The 13,662-nt window shown below is 37.8% G+C and overlaps 2 protein-coding genes across 3 annotated transcripts; one reads left to right on the top strand and one right to left on the bottom strand.

Moving 5' to 3' along the window:
• Nucleotides 1-2,837: 2,837 nt before the first annotated feature.
• On the top strand, nucleotides 2,838-4,905 carry LOC147540419 (calnexin homolog 1-like). The gene is made up of 4 exons (XM_086643219.1): nucleotides 2,838-2,930; nucleotides 3,037-3,097; nucleotides 3,616-4,400; nucleotides 4,509-4,905. Exons 1-4 carry the CDS (start codon nucleotides 2,838-2,840, stop codon nucleotides 4,662-4,664), a joined length of 1,095 nt encoding a protein of 364 aa, XP_086499345.1. The 3' UTR covers nucleotides 4,665-4,905.
• A 1,672-nt stretch (nucleotides 4,906-6,577) lies between these two features.
• LOC147540418 (calnexin homolog 1-like) lies at nucleotides 6,578-9,269 on the bottom strand. Of its 2 annotated transcripts, none has more exons than XM_086642253.1 (5): nucleotides 9,140-9,269; nucleotides 8,706-8,791; nucleotides 8,538-8,607; nucleotides 6,898-8,018; nucleotides 6,578-6,797 (listed from the first exon to the last, which is right to left on the bottom strand). In XM_086642253.1, exons 2-5 carry the CDS (start codon nucleotides 8,787-8,789, stop codon nucleotides 6,666-6,668), a joined length of 1,407 nt encoding a protein of 468 aa, XP_086498379.1. In that variant the 5' UTR covers nucleotides 8,790-8,791; nucleotides 9,140-9,269; the 3' UTR covers nucleotides 6,578-6,665. The 2 variants fall into 2 exon arrangements, with proteins under 2 accessions (XP_086498379.1, XP_086498380.1); XM_086642254.1 differs by lacking the exon at nucleotides 9,140-9,269 and adding an exon at nucleotides 8,948-9,139.
• Nucleotides 9,270-13,662: the final 4,393 nt, after the last annotated feature.

The raw sequence follows: 13,662 nt of genomic DNA, 5'->3' as shown, positions 1-13,662 counted from the left end.
TCTCACGCACCACCACTATGGCCTTATGATATCGTCCCTTCATTTAATCTTATTTGGACCGTTGATCATCAATGGAACATAGAGGTGATAGAGCAATCTCATCACAAATTGGAATTCAGGACTTTTAGTGAATATTGTGAATTACCTTCTGATCAAGCATACCAGGGTGAGTCACATCAAACGTCAAGATTTGATTGAGGTGATAGAATTTTGTATTTTTAATTTTTATTATATTTTTTGGTAGTATTTTTTACAATATGGATCTTTCCTACTCCCATCAACCAAAACTTGCGATTACCTCCCTGTCTTCAACCATTCTTGGACTTCTCACGAGTGCATTAGCTTTGGCCTTTGGGGCAAGACCCCAAGTGCTATTATAGCCGTTAGATATGCTGATTTACATTAAATTAGAGATGATAAATAGGTGACATCGAGATACTTCCTAATCAAATAATCCGATGGTTTTTATTAAGCCATATAATCCCTTAAAAATATGGACTTCTTTTGTCCAATTAAAAAAGGCGGGAAATAAGCATAGATCTACCCGCCTAGATTACAATAAGTCGTCTACTAGATGAGCTTTGCCTCTGTTCATATTCCAATAAAACAAACCCTTGCCATAAAGTTCAGTCTAGAGTCAACTCCTCCCAATTTAATCATGACATTACTCACTAGTTCACCATACCAATTAACGGCTTGATCATATAACCCATGTCTGGTGTATTGTTCAAATCTTCTTTTTTTTTTTTTTTGATGAAGAGTATTGTTCAGATCTTGATCATCTTGAATGGAAAAAATCAAAATGATTCTTGGGTTGACAATTTCTTTTATCAAAATGATTCTTGGGCTAAGGCTAGTGGGCAGCCTTGTTGCCTGTGACTTTCCCATAATACAATGTATCAGACCCAAAAAACGAAGAAAATCGAGTTGCCTAAGCAGTTTAAGATACGTGATGCTGACTAGTGTTAAAACTGGAATCCTTTTGTGACTAGCAAGATGTGTCAAAAATCTGAATACAAAATTGGAACTTAAGTCCACCGATTTGAGTTGTATTCAATAGTTCACGATCCATTTGGGATGGGTGGACTTGAACCACTTTTGTAATCAATTGGCTCGACTCCACCGTTTTTAAATTGACAAAAATACAGGAGGTGCTTTTAGCCATTTTTTGGGATAATAAATAGGAAACCTCGAGGTAAAACAAAGGGATCAATCAAATGATCGGATGGTTGTTGTTCAACCAGAAAATTCTGGACCAACGCGGGAAACGAGCAGAGACTTACCCCCCGGCCCCCGCCTAATCAATATCTACGGTATGATTAATCCAATTCCTTAATAATCTCATATTTCTGGCAAGCAAATACCCAATCATCAATTTCAATTTGAGGGTTGCTCTGTTTTTTCTATTGAAACTATACACTTCGTCCATGGAGAAACAAGAAAAAGAAGAAGAAGAGGTATTTCCATTGGTGGTGGTCATTAATGGTAGAAATATTCTTGAGTTGACTTGGGGGGATTCAGTTAAATTTAATGGGTATTTTACTTTCTCTCTCTTTATCTCTCTCTTGATTAAAATATGTACTAGTAGTTTCACTATTCTCTTTCTTTCTCTCTCTCTCTCCTAAAAAAAATGAATTACTCACCAACTACTATATCACCTGGGGGGTTGGTGTGGAAGTACATCCTCTGTTTTGCTAAATAATAATAAAATATTACTACTATTAACTTGGATTCAAATGGGTGGTGGTTCAAGATAAAAAATGTCTTTCTTACAATATCGACGGCTGTGAGTTTACACGAAAGATCAGTTCAAAACATGGCCGTAGTATTTCCCACTACTTAATATATATATATATATATATATATATATCAATCTCCGCCTCCATGTCCTTTACCACACACACCTCAAAATGTTAGCAGAAAGACTGAACAACGAAGAAAAAAGAAGAGAGATTTGGGTACGTTTTCACTCCATTAAACCCATATCAGGAAAGAAGAAGAAGAAGAAGAGGTATTCATGAACTCTCTCTCTTCTTCCCATATTCAGAAGAGAGATATGGGTACGGTGTATTATGGGTATCCATTGTTTTTCAATATTTCAAAGTTTTTACTAGCATTTCTCATCTAAACCCATATTCAGAAAGATCTACTAATGGAGTTTTAATGGCGGATCTCTTTAAATATTTTTTTTCTTGTAATTGTAGAGTAGATGAACTCTCTCTCTTCTTCCCCCCCTTTCTTTTCTCTTCTCTCTCTCTCCAATTTCCCTCTCTTTCTCTATCTATCTAAGTTCCGGCTAAGGGGAGGGCCCATTCGCCGGAATCCTCGTCTGGTTTTACAGACCAAGGATCCCGGCGAGCCCACCCCTTCGCCGGAACTTAGAGAGATAGAGAAACGCAGAGAGGAATTGAAAGGACAGAGAGGAAAGAGAGAGAGAGAGAGAGAGAGAGAGAGAGAGAGAGAGAGAGAGAGAGAGAGAGAGAGAGAGAGAGAGAGAGAGAGAGAGATGAGGAGAGAAAGAACTCCGGCCGGCGACATCAAAAGAATGGTGTGTGTTAGGAGGAAAAATCTGATCCTATGAAATTTTGTACCCAAAACTTTTCTTGTTTCCCCAAAAACATCGACCTTGTTGGAATTTTTTATTGTTCTCGAGTTCAAATTAGTTCTTCTTCTTCTGATTATGGGTATTGATTGTTTTTTCCCCTTTATCAATTAGGTTGGGATCTTTGATTGTTGTTGAGTTCATAATATTACTTCTTCTTTTTCTGATACTGGGTATTGATTGTTTTTCAAAATTACAGGTTTTTTTTTGAGGTTGAATTTCAAACTAGTAGTAAATGGGGAAGAAATACCAGTTCCCTTTTGGACTTGTATTGGGTTTGATTGCTTTGTTGGTTCTTACTATTTTCCAATTATGCGATTCAAATCTGGTAAGAACTCAATTCCCTCCCCCCCAAATTTCATTAATGTTTATGAAAGAGTAAACCAATTAATTTGATAGTATTTAATTAGTGATGGGTGGTTTGATTTAAACAGGTTTCTAATGAGTGCTTTAAAGAATCATTTGGGGGGACATGGATTGTTTCAGGATATGAAGGTAATTTGTTGGTTATTCTTTTTATTTAATTATCTTTCTGTTTTCATTACATGAATGGAATGGATTTAATCTGTTATTAGTATTAAATTTCTTAATTGGGTATTTGTAAAATGACGGAAGAATTAAGAGGCCCATCTCTTTTTCCACCATGATTGAGATGAGCTTACAAAATATGGTTGAGCTTTACCCACTATACCATATAGATTTTAAAAACATATACTATAATCATCTTAATTAGATCTTTGACTATGAGCTCCTCGAGCTCAGTGAATCACTTACCTTCTCCATTTCTAGACAGATTGTTTGAAGGTAGAGGATCGATACTGGTGGAGGAAATGTTTGGTACTTGTATTAAAAACATTTTGAAGTTTCTTTACAAAAATTATTTCCTTCTTGAAATAATCTCACGATAAGTTTGTATGCGAACATCTAAGTATTAAGTGTAATTTTTCTTAAAACACATGAAAGTGATTCCCTTGGCCGTTACGCTTAAAATATATATGTATGTTGTATTTCAGGTGCACTTAAATATGCCACAATGAGAGACCTCAATAACTCATTCACTCTTAAAGGCAGATTTGTTGTGCTACAGTTTGAGATTCGTCTCGAAAAGGGACTTGAACGTGGTGGTGCATACCTAAAATACCTTAATCCTCAACATGGTGGATGGAAACCAGATAAATTTGATAACAAATCTTTGTACTCAATCATGTTTGGACTTGATAAATGTGGGTCGAATAAGGTTCGCTTTGTTTTGAAGCAGAAGAACCCAAGGAGTGGGGAGTACGTCAAACACCATCTTAAGTTCCCTCCGACTGCCCCCTTTGACAAACTCTCCCATGTCTATACTGCGATTTTGAAGCCTAACAATGACTTGGTGTTTCTTATTGATGGGAAGCAGAAGAAACATGCTAATTTTCTGAACGGAGATGACTTTGAGCCACCTCTCGTACCTGCAAAGACAATCTCGAATACTAATGACAAGAAGCCTGAGGATTGGGATGAACAAGCAAAAATCCCAGACCTAGAAGCAGTAAAGCCTGGTCACTGTGAGACACTAAAGAGCAAGAGCCCCATCCGTGAGTCAGTACTTGGCTGGTGCGAGCGGGAAAATCCAAGGAATGTAAGGAATCTGGCTCACAGAGGAAAATGGCATTCACCACCGATTGACAACTCAAACTACAATGGCGCGCGGAAAGCTAAGGAGATTCCCAATCCTGACTACTATGTGCTTGACAAGCCTTATATTGAGAAGACTGCAGCTGTTGGAACTAAAAGTTGTACGACCGGAGATGGTATCAAGGTGAGTTGTTCTAGCCTTTTCGTCCCTTTAACTCATTGCTTTGTGATTATAGTCTTTTGAGTTTATTTCTCTATATATAACTAACTTTGGGGATAATTTTTTTTTCAGAAGAAGATACTTGACCTTCTGTCCAAACTTTTCGAATTCTTGAAGATGTTCAAGTATAAAGCCGAACTAACTTGGCGCTCCCAGACTGCTATAATTTCAGTTACAATTTGCTATAATCAGTTCTGCTTTTTTACTTGGACCTATGAGATCAGATAATGCATGAGCCAAAGCACCAAAGATTTGCTCCTTCTGCATACGTAATTCATATATGGCTTGCCTTTGTTCTTTCATTTACCATTTTTTGGGGTGAGTTTTCTTTTCGAGGGGAGATGGAACATTGTTTACAACATCGTGACTGCAAGTAGTGAGGAGATCCTGATACATACTGAGCGGAAGCATGGAATCTGAAGCTCATGAGAATGAAAAATGAAAAGTCTAAGGAAGCATGAACAAAATTGAAAAGGCTAATGAATTTGTGTGAATTCTACATACACGAGAAGCTACTTGACGTCATTTTCAGGTTTGAGGCCGACGATCGGTACTACAATTACCTCATTTACCATTTATTGTTGTACTTTTTGTATAAGTTTATCTCAGTGTGCTATATATTATATATGTTTGTAGCTTGTATAACATCACAGGTTGGATTTGAAAAAAGAAATGAAAAAACAAGAAAAAACTGAAACAAAAAAAAAGGGAAAGAAAAACGAGTAACGATAGAGAACAAGAAAAACTAGACTGACTCTGGACATACATCCTATGTGGCTTGCTGTAATTCGTGTTTTTAATGATTCTAATTCTAATCTACTAAACAACGAATCACAGAAAGACACATAGGATGTATGTCCAGAGTTTGTCTAGTTTTTCTTGTTCCCTATCATTATTCAAAAAAAATACTGTCGTAGTTAGATTGTTTGTGAGGGGATCATTTGTTTCATATGTGAATTTAGACGATATATCAGAATAAATGTTAATTTTAATTAAAGTTTGTTAATGATGCTTAAACTGGTTAATGTGTGTGAATTTGAGTTGAGATATTCATTGTTTGATAATTTTGGTGTGCCATGAACTAGAGTTCATCACCCTTGAAGACTGAGACCTAGAAGGTAGAAACCAACTTGAAAAAGAATAAGATCATGTCATGGATTAACGAAGCATCGTGGATAAACTTTAACCTCATAATCACAAATAACAAACCGAAGTTAAAAACACGAAATTCACATTACAGCACCAGTCACCAGAATTCCTCCATAGGATAATAGGAATAGTGCTACTCAGTGAAGAATTCAGTACAGGCGCCAGCATCTCATTTAGTAGAAACTCCACTCAGTTGTGTTTCCTGGTTATTATTCAGAATAGGTACTCATTTCCTATCTTCTTCGGACAATGGGAAGAAACCTCCACACACTCACACAAGCTCAGGCACACATATGCACAAGCTCAGGCACACACACGCACAAGCTCAGGCACACACACACACAAGCTCAGGCACGCACCTGCACAAGCTCAGGCACAGACGCGCGCACACACACAATCACAAGCATGCACACACACACACGCGCGAGCGCGCACACACACACACACACATACACGTTCACACGCACACTCACCCACACAGGCGCGCACCCACACATATGTGGAGATTTCCGATAACATACTACAGTAGACCAGACGATAAGAAAGTGGATAAGTTGGTTAACTGTTCCAATTCAACTACAGTAAGAATTACAGAAGGGAGCAGGTATTTTTTTTTTTTGAATAAGATGATTGAATTAAGAGGAAAAGGGAAAGGAATGTACAAGCCTAAAAGGCGAAAACGACGACAGGGGAGACAAAGCCCACAAGCCGACACACCAATAGAAGAAAAAACAAAAAACAAGAAACAAGACCCGACAATAGCGAGATTACATCGATGAAATAAATGCCCCCAATTCCCCACTATGTTCGAAAATGATCTATATTTAGCCCTTGGAATGTTTCGGAAGAGAGCAGGTATTATTAGAGGTTAAAGTACTTGTGGATAGCTGAGCTAGATGTTAGAAGATATACGCGATGGAGAGACAATTAGTAGATTCTATTATTAAGTTAACAATGACATATAGTTCACACACATGCTACAGTAAGAAAAATTCATGCAACTCGGAGTCATACCACACAAATGACTCTGTGCAAGTGAAATACCAGTACTTACTAAACTGGTATTTCAGGCAATATTATCTACACCTCATAGCTAAGAGATAAATGACAAAAATCACAACAGAAAATGGATAGTGAAAGAGCAATAGCTTGGTTGCCACGAGTAACATCGAACTTGAACTTGCACGTGTAAAGGAGGTCAAGTATCTTGTTCTGAAAGAAGATTCATAAAGAAAAGGAAACTCAGAATTTATGATTGAAAAGCATTGGAGCAAGCAAAAGTGGTAGAAGAAAAATGCAAAGAGTAACTCACCAGGAGGTAGAGTAATGTCTCTTCAGAGACACATTCAGCAGTAGCTTCATCGGCATTTTCAAATTCTTTCTCAGCTTCAGATTTTGGTTTCCATGTTTCATTCATGTATGTTTCTGCATCCTCCTCGCTAGTTGCTATCAAGATGTTATCGAACAAGATTCCATCTGTCATTGTCCATATTTCAATTCCAATTGCTGCAACTAGCTCAAAATCAGGTTTGTCAAGCTCGTAGTAGTCAGGGTTAGGAATCTCATTCGGCTTTGAAATGCTCTCGTAATTTGGGTTGTCAACTTGAAGGACGTGTTGTTTCCCTTTGTAGGCTGAGTTCCTTATCTTCATCGGATTGTTCCACTTGCACTGGCCAAGTGCTGACTCGAGCATTGAGTTCTCTGCGTCTGGTGCCTCACACTCACCATTCTCTTTATCATCCCAATCGTCTTCCTCTATCTTCTTAGGATCATCATTCAACCACCATTTGGGCTTCATAAATTCCTTGTCTTCGATCTCCTTCCATGCATTTTCATCCGAAGCATTACCCTTTATAGGATCTGGTTCTGTGGTTTCTGTCATCTCATCCCAAATCTCTGGCTTCTTATAACCAGGAGTAGGTATTGTCTTGGCAAGGATGATGGGTGGCTCAAAATCATTACCTTTCAGGAAATTAACACGTTTCTTCTGCTTCCCATCAATCAGAATCACCAAGTCATTGTCAGGCTTCAAAATGGCAGTATAGACATGGGAGAGTTTGTCAGAGGGAACGGTAGGCGGGGCCTTAAGATGGTGCTCGACGTACTCCCCGCTCTTTGGGTTCTTTTGCTTTAGGACGAAATGGACCTTGTCTGTGGAATCACATTTATCAGGTCCAAACATAATGGAGTAAGGGGACTTGTTGTCAAAGTCATATGGTTTCCATCCATCCTTTTGAGGTGGAAGGTATTTAAGGTAAGCGCCACCACACTCGAGTCCTTTCTCGAGGCGAATCTCAAATTGTAGAACAATGGTTCTACCATTAGGATCGAAAGGCTCGTTGAGCTCTCTCACTATGGCATACTTTTTTGCTTTTTTACTGACAAGAAGTCCATAATCATCATGTCCCTCACTTTTGGCATGTTTCCAGACACCTGCAAGAAAAAGAAAAAAAAACATGTATTAGCAATACCACACAAATGAAAATGCATACAAATTTAAGAATTTCAGAACCTTATCGAAGTACTTCATTTTGACCGAAGATCAAGCACGACAAGACCTTATTTAAGTACTCTACCATCACCACCATGGTGGTGGGACAGTTGTGGTAAAGGTATGGGGGTGGTGGAGTGCTCTACCATCACCACCCCAACACCAACACCAACACCATCACCATCACCACCCCCATACCCGATCACCACCACACCTCCACCACCCCTCATCATCTCAACATCAGCTCCAACACCACAAACCCACCATATGTCCACGGCCACACCACTACCACCATTATGACCAACCTACCACCCCCATACCTCCACCAACACTGCCGCTAACCACCACTACCATCACACTCACCGCCAACACCACATTAATCAGAAGAAGTTAATTCAAGAAATCAAATAGTAAAAGAAATGAAAACAGAGAATTTGAATGATCTCTAAATTAAAACTAACCTTCATATTCATCTTTCTCAGACACAATCCATCTTCCTTGGAATGGTTTATGAAATGACTCATTAAAAACCTAATCAAAAGTTCAAAACCAACAATCCATCATCCAAATAAAAGTAAATAAAAGAATCAAAGTGCTAGTTTTCTGATCAAAATTTGGGGATATCTTACCACATATGAATCAGAATGTTGAATAAAGCAATCAATCAAAACCAAAGCAATTGGCAGATACAAGAATTTCCCTTTCATCATCATTACTGGAAGTAAGAAAAAAAAAGAAAAGGTGAGATATTTATCAGTGAAAGATGATATAAATCAAAGACCCAAAAATGGGTTTTAGAGAAATTTGAACTAAACCCACAGGAACCCTAACTGGAAAAACCCCCCAAAAGACAATTAGAGAAGTACATTACATTGACAACACTCACCTTTTGTAATCTGAAACCCTAGAAATCAGATCTTCTCTAAAGAACCTTGATCTTGAGAAGAAGTAGAAGAAACAAAAATGCTTTCAAAGTAAACAGAGAAGAAAGGGAGTTTGGTTTGAAAATGTTAAGTCCTTTTATAACAAATTTTAAGATTAAAAGGGTTAATAAACAACTTACTGTCTTAATTTTCTTATGTGATTAACTTTAACTTAGTTCACGAACCTTCCCCTTAACGCGCTAATCCTAATTTTACATACGTGTCAAACAAAGAATATGAATACGTACCATCTTAGGTAAGGTTAGATTAACAAGCAGCTGGCAAGTTGCAACTTGAGAGAGAGAGAGAGAGAGAGAGAGAGGGAAGGCAACTGTATTTTAAATTTATGAAAATGGAAGTTCTATTAGCACCCCCACCATTTATGTTATTAGCGCCCCCTCTTTAGACCACTGCTCTTTATATAAATCACTAAAGCCAAACGAACCGAACTTTATCCTTAGAATTAACCTAACTACCCGCTCTTTGACTTTGACAAATCATATTTGTCAAAATTTGGTAGTCAATCAAATGAGATACAAACTCACATATAAAATACATAACTGAAACTATTAGATATCACAGTTACACATTTCCCAACTGTGATATCTATTGTAAAATACAAAGTGGGATCCCATATTAAATGCTTGGATATCTATTGTCAGACTTATCTTAAAGATGTTGACAAGAGATCTTAAAAGTCATAGAAAATAAGCTAAAAGATTAGTAAATGTATAGCAATATTTACTTATATTTTCTCTTTGTCTCTTCTTTGTCTCCCCAATACACGTGCACAACTATATTTTCTCTGTCTCTATCGTCATTTGATTCTCTTTTCTTTTCTTGATAAAGGTCATTTGATTCTCTGTTGAATAGAATGTTCAAACAAATGGAAAACTTTTTTATTTAAAATGCTCATAATAGCTGTATCTGTGGAAAAAAATTTCATGGTCAAATTTCTTTCTAAAGACTTTGGTGTTTTCTCAAGTATTTTTTATTTATTTTTTGTGACTGTAAACATCATATTATTTATAAATTAAAGTTTACAAAATGAGAAGAAGAAAGAATTCAAAACACAAGAAAATAAACTCTAAGTACATGCTCTAACTTGTAACTTTCACGACTGTAACAAAAATCGCAACATCAACCTTCTCAGAACTAGCGATCTCCTAGACAAACCAAGGCCACCATCGCTCGAAAGAAAAAGACCTGTCAAAAGGAGAGTTACTGTCATAACACAACCTTGACCAAGATAACCACTTTAACACCTGAAATTGTTCAAACCACACTAGATGCAGATGAAAAAAGAAATCACAACTTCATAGAAGTCATGAGAGTTCTTAAAGTCGGAACCCAAAGATTCCAGCATTCCCTCTTTTAAGACTGGGATCGACATGGACGGAACTACAACTAGGCTTGAGGGGGCCATGGCCCCCCTCGACCTAGCCATAGTTACTTGATGTGCAGCGATAATTCATGGGAGTTAATGTATTAGTGCATAGGGTATGTATAACTAACAAGAAAGTGTTAAAGGCTTTTTGGTAGGAATGTGGCTATATAACCTAAGTGACCTGGATTCGATCCCCTGGACTACTAATATTTTAAATTGTAAACTTAGTTTTGAGATTATTCTGTTTCCTTTTGAGTCTGGCCCCCATTGGTCTTTAGTTCTGATTCCGTCCCTGGATCGACCATTGCTCCCGACTGAACGAAGCAGGATAAAATGGGTGACAAAATTTTAAGTATTCGGGAAGAGAACTTGCAACCGGATTACAACTCTTTTCGACTAATGGTTATCAATTTGAACATATGTTTAATCCTTGGTATTTTTGGTTCTCCCCCAAGAAGAGTTAATTCCTCCCAAAATGCATCTCATGATTTATTTTCGTGTACCAATAAAACACAATTTTAGAATATTGTCGATGGAAATAAAGCTTATTTTATGCATGTATTTTTATGATAATTATTCCGTTCTTTTATATTCAGTTTTTTCTATATTAATATCCTTCAACACTTCTTTATCTTTGAAAATTTCCATCAAAAGTTTTGGTATCATCTATGCTCGCTTAACTGAAGAGAGAGACTAAAGGTAGGTTTAACAAATTCTTCATTTCTTATTAGAAACAGGTTCTAAAATTCCTAGTATTTTTATGATTTTGTCTTCAATTCAGACTTTGAAACTTTTTTTTGGAGTGGTTAAATCCTTAAAAATTTATCATCAGTTTTATGTTGATTTTGAGTTATTTGTCCGTCGGTTCCCTCATATTCGAAAAATTGGTGTGATCTCGGGGTTCCCTCATATTCGAAAAATTGGTGTGATCTCGGACTCAAACTAATCTGAGGCCCTAGAAGTGGACTGTTCCACACCTTCAAACTGGATAGTCGACTTCTCAGACTGGACAGTCGACTCCCTGAGACTGGTCAGTCCGAGGTCTCACTTTGATTTGTGGAATGGGAAGTCTGCGACTTTGTTTATGGTTTCGGACTACCAAGTTCGAAAATCAAAATCAACACCCGGATTTTCAAGTCTGAAACCTCTCAAATTGATTTGAGTGCAAGGATATGCTTACTTTCTCAGACTATCCAGTCCAGTAAAATACGCATATTGCAAAAAATGATGTTAATCCCAAAAACCAAACTCTAATGTGTTTAACCCCCACCCAAAAATAATGATATCAGGACTAACCTTGTAGCTTTCCTGGTTAGAAGATCTATTTATGTACTAAATGGAGAGAGGAAAAACACATAATAAACTGATTTCTAAATCGACATCTAGTGTACTTGAGATCTCTATGTAAATCACCCTTGAAGCTGCGATAAGGTATCCTTGAATACTGTAAGAAACTCCACTTGACTCTAATTTTATTTTCCAAAACTCAATTCTTTTCACATTACAGTTTCTTTATATAGAGTTCATAGAGAAGAGAAAACAGAAAACTGTTTTCATAACAGAATAACAGACAAACTAACTAATAACAGAAAAGACTAACTAATCTTTATTTGTTGTGGCTGCCTTTAACAGGTGATGAAGTAATTGTTGTTCTCTGGTTATTAATCGATAAGTCGATTTCTCTCTGTCTTGGCTTGATTTAGACAGAGTTTCCTTTCTCTAACTTATAGAGAGATAAACTAATAAAGAATAATTAATATTCCTTCTTTCGGGCTAACCGTGATAGGTGTTAATTTAGTCGAGGCAAGAATAAATTCTCTTTCCTTAAGACATTTTACACCCCCGTAACAGTACCAAACGTTGGGGTGAATGCCTTCGGGATACAACGACTAACCTTTCAGAATTTTAAGATGGTACTTCTATATTCTGAAAGCGGACGAACCTGTGTCAGTATTATGAGCTCTTGGACTAATGCGGATGATCTTCTAGACGCTTCTGAAATTCAAGTTCACTCGAGACTTCTTTCTTCCTTTTCTAGATATTCTAGTCTATCCAGAACCTCTAGAAAAAACTTCTTTAATTAGATATTCTAGGCCAACCAGAACCTCTAATTGTTAGAAGGGAAGAGAAGAAGAGAATGAATTGAATTGATGAAAAATGAAGTGAGTTTGGGTGGTATTTATAGGAATTGAATAGGTATAAACTTTTGGGACACACCTCTAGAGTTTTGGGGACAAAACTCTTGGTTTTTAGGGACACAACTCTTTGGGAAGAGTTGGTTATATAACTGGGATTTTCGGGTGAATTTTTGGCCATCAGATCTGGCTCAAAAACTCGGATGAAACAGCAGCCGCTAGATGGGCGTGATCTGTCCCGAAATTGTCCCACGATGCACTAACTGACCGTTAGATGCTAGCCCGGAGCATGCCCGAACGCGGAAATGAACGCCTGACGTCAGATCGCGTGAAAATCCCGCGCGATGAACGCTGACCGTCCAGATTGGCGCGCGTCCTGTTCGCGCAAATGCCCCTCCGCTTAACTTGTCCTCTTTGACGGTTTAGTACTTATTTCAACCGATTTTTTCGTTCAAACTTTAACCTTGAATTTCTCATTCATCCGGAATCGGATTTGAGTGATTCTTGGCTCTAAATTGTAGAGCTCGACGAGACGAACGCAATGGCGCGTTCCGTTTCTGAGTTTGACGAGTCGGCTCGAGCCAAAATAGGCTCCGATTCCAACAATCCCCCACATGAATGAAAATTTGAGGTTTTTTATGCTATGATATATGCAGACATACTATACTGACAGACTGACACTGACAGAGCTCATAAGCGGAATTTCGCTGCATCGGAAGAAGGTAGTCTTTCGACTTTGAACCTTTCCTAGTGAGTAACTACCAGGTCTACAAGGACGGCAGTGAACTTTACGTCTTGAACTGGGTCCTGGGAATTGTAATCCAAAATAGTTATCACACAGCTAATCCCTTACTAACTTAGGTTCTCGGTTGTGTTCATTTCGGCCCTGAACATTCCCGATTTCATGTGTGCTTTAGAGAAGTCGGCCTAGACGACCTTCCCATAGAACCGGCACCAATTCACACACATATAGGTTATCCGTACTAAGGTATCCTGCTATACCTCACGTTAGAATCAAGTTCTAAGTTTTCGGATTCATTAAAAGCTTAATGCTTAACCTCTCAACGCAGGTAACACTGTTGTCATCCTAGGAATGGGTAAGAGATAGAGATCTCTTACAGTGTTACTGTCGAGTCAGGAT

Source organism: Eschscholzia californica, unplaced genomic scaffold, assembly GCF_041429995.1.
Source record: "Eschscholzia californica isolate CP2 unplaced genomic scaffold, dmEscCali1.0.p SCAF_5, whole genome shotgun sequence".
Taxonomy (NCBI): Eukaryota; Viridiplantae; Streptophyta; class Magnoliopsida; order Ranunculales; family Papaveraceae; genus Eschscholzia; species Eschscholzia californica.
This window is presented reverse-complemented; position numbering and strand designations above follow the sequence as displayed.

Coding starts and splice junctions, on each gene's coding strand:
- LOC147540419 (XM_086643219.1), top strand. CDS start 2,838: ATGGGGAAGAAATACCAGTTCCCTTTTGGACTTGTATTGGGTTTGATT. Junction 2,931..3,036: donor AATTATGCGATTCAAATCTG/GTAAGAACTCAA, acceptor TGATTTAAACAG/GTTTCTAATGAGTGCTTTAA. Junction 4,401..4,508: donor CGACCGGAGATGGTATCAAG/GTGAGTTGTTCT, acceptor TTTTTTTTTCAG/AAGAAGATACTTGACCTTCT.
- LOC147540418 (XM_086642253.1), bottom strand. CDS start 8,789: ATGATGATGAAAGGGAAATTCTTGTATCTGCCAATTGCTTTGGTTTTG. Junction 8,608..8,705: donor AACATTCTGATTCATATGTG/GTAAGATATCCC, acceptor ACTTTTGATTAG/GTTTTTAATGAGTCATTTCA. Junction 8,019..8,537: donor TGAGAAAGATGAATATGAAG/GTTAGTTTTAAT, acceptor TTTTTCTTGCAG/GTGTCTGGAAACATGCCAAA.